Source organism: Pteropus vampyrus, unplaced genomic scaffold, assembly GCF_000151845.1.
Source record: "Pteropus vampyrus isolate Shadow unplaced genomic scaffold, Pvam_2.0 Scaffold38, whole genome shotgun sequence".
NCBI lineage: Eukaryota > Metazoa > Chordata > Mammalia > Chiroptera > Pteropodidae > Pteropus > Pteropus vampyrus.
Window position 1 is genome coordinate 222,742 of NW_011888819.1, and position 2,188 is coordinate 224,929.

Genomic DNA, 2,188 nt, shown 5'->3' on the forward strand with positions numbered 1-2,188 from the left:
GTGATCTCAAATATTTTAATGAGTATGAGGGCCTCTCTTTGAGTCAGTGAACAAAGAATTAATGAGCTATGTAGGTGTAATACTAATAAAAGAAATAACACAAACACGAGATACATGTGATTTATCACTTGCCCCGCTCAGGATATATAAGCTTCCTTCTACACATGCTGACATTCACTATCAGGATCTTACCTTGAACAGCAAACCGAACTCACCACCCCCTGACACCATGAGCTACTACGGCAGCTACTATGGAGGCTTGGGCTGCGGCTATGGAAGCTTCGGTGGCCTGGGCTGTGGCTATGGCTGCGGATATGGCAGCTTCCGCAGACTGGGTTATGGCTGTGGCTATGGAAGCTACGGATGTGGCTGCTACCGCCCCTGTTATTATGGAAGCTATGGATATCGTTGCTACCGCCCCTCTTGTTATGGAGGCTATGGATTCTCTGGCTTCTACTAATCTACTGCCCAGCAACTCAACATCTGAGTTACAAGAAACTTCCAAATTGGAGCTCAATAACTGGACAATCGAGATCATGCTGAGGTTATTTGAATAAAAGTGTTTAGCTTCCAAGAATTTTGGATAATTTTTCAATTAGGACTGTATCTACATTATAAAACAAGAATCCTATGCTTTCTTTTATAGCTGATTAAATTGTCTATTCACCTTCAATAAATATTAAATTTGAAAACAAACTATGGTTTTTGTTTTGTTCATGAAACTCAATAATGTGGAAGTGTCGATGGTTACAGTCCACCAGTTGTCTATGTGGGAAGTTCTATCTCCTTGACTAAAAATCAGTTTTTCCCCCCAATACCTCACAAACATCTATAGAGACAGAAAGCGAGAAAGACTAATAATTCTAGACTGAAATGAAGAAATTTTTTCAAAAAGGTTAGTGATCAAATATTTTTCAGTCTCTTGCTTTTATTTAGATAATATTCAGATTTAAGTCAAAAAGAAAAAATGATGCAAGTAAACCACTTTTACAGTTTTTTTTACTTTGTATAATCTTATCTGGTATATCATATTTTTCTGCACATTATTTTATTTGACATTTTCATCAAGCAGCTGATCTATAAGTCAATAATAAATAGGTGTAAATTTGTTTCATATGAGGTCGTTTAAGTAAAAATATTTTAACTAAAATATAATGTTAGCTTATTCTTATTATAACGTGGCATTTTTCTTTACCACAAACATCATACCAAATAATTTTTTTCAATCTAACAAGGGAAAGAAACAAGACATAACTGTAAACTAACTTATTGTTTAGCTTAGGCTGATGGCAATCACAGCTGACTCTTAAGAGCTTTCTTATAAATCTAAATTACAATTAAATCTAAATTTCCCTTTAAAAAATGGGCAGGATCAGGTATTTTATTGATGAAATTAAAAAATATAAATAAGAAAATACCATTGTTTTTCTTAAAATTAAATGATATATTTAGGTAATAACAAAATTAAGATATTTTGTTTAAACTGATCAAATATGTTTGATTTAGTCAAATAGTCATATCGAAAATTTGCAGAGCTAGATGAGGCATTAAATGGCAGCTATACCATGTACCTCATATTGTGGAAAACAGAAATCTCAGAGAATTGGCATCAATGAAGTTATACTGGCTTTAGTGACAGAATCAGAACCAGAGCCAAGGTCTTCTGAAGCTAAATGCCACAGTGCAGCCTCCTTTCCGTGTATTTTCTCCTTTTAAAATGCAGCCAAATAGAGTATCTTCAAAATTCTGCTCAGCTTCCATGAATATACCTGCCCTATGGGGATGTGAAGGAGGGTTTATTTTCTTAGATAGAATCACCATTTCTATAACATTTATTATTTTGATATGGAGAATTGAAACTTAATTTGAGTGTTAGCCTTATCTAAATTTCACTGATATCTATATACATCTCCTTCTATACATCCATATGTATATGTATATCTATATCAAAAGATCAAAGTCTTCATTTGAAAAGTACAAATTTATTTAGTCTACATAATGACAAATTAGCTCAGCCATCAGTTATCACCTAATCTTTGATCAGGGTATTGTAGAATCTCAATGTACAGAGCAGGTGAGGTATAGTGGGTGGCTCTACATTTCATACATAATCAGGTAACAGTTTATAGTCTATGGACATGACCTATAGGGCTAAAGATAAAAACTGCCATCGATGTCATTAGATTGA

The 2,188-nt window shown here is 33.9% G+C and overlaps 1 protein-coding gene across 1 annotated transcript; it reads left to right on the plus strand.

The window, feature by feature from the left end:
* The first annotated feature begins 229 nt into the window (after window positions 1-229).
* On the plus strand, window positions 230-460 carry LOC111738415 (keratin-associated protein 19-8-like). Its single transcript, XM_023529508.1, has one exon. It carries the CDS (start codon window positions 230-232, stop codon window positions 458-460), a length of 231 nt encoding a protein of 76 aa, XP_023385276.1.
* The last annotated feature ends 1,728 nt before the right edge of the window (window positions 461-2,188 follow it).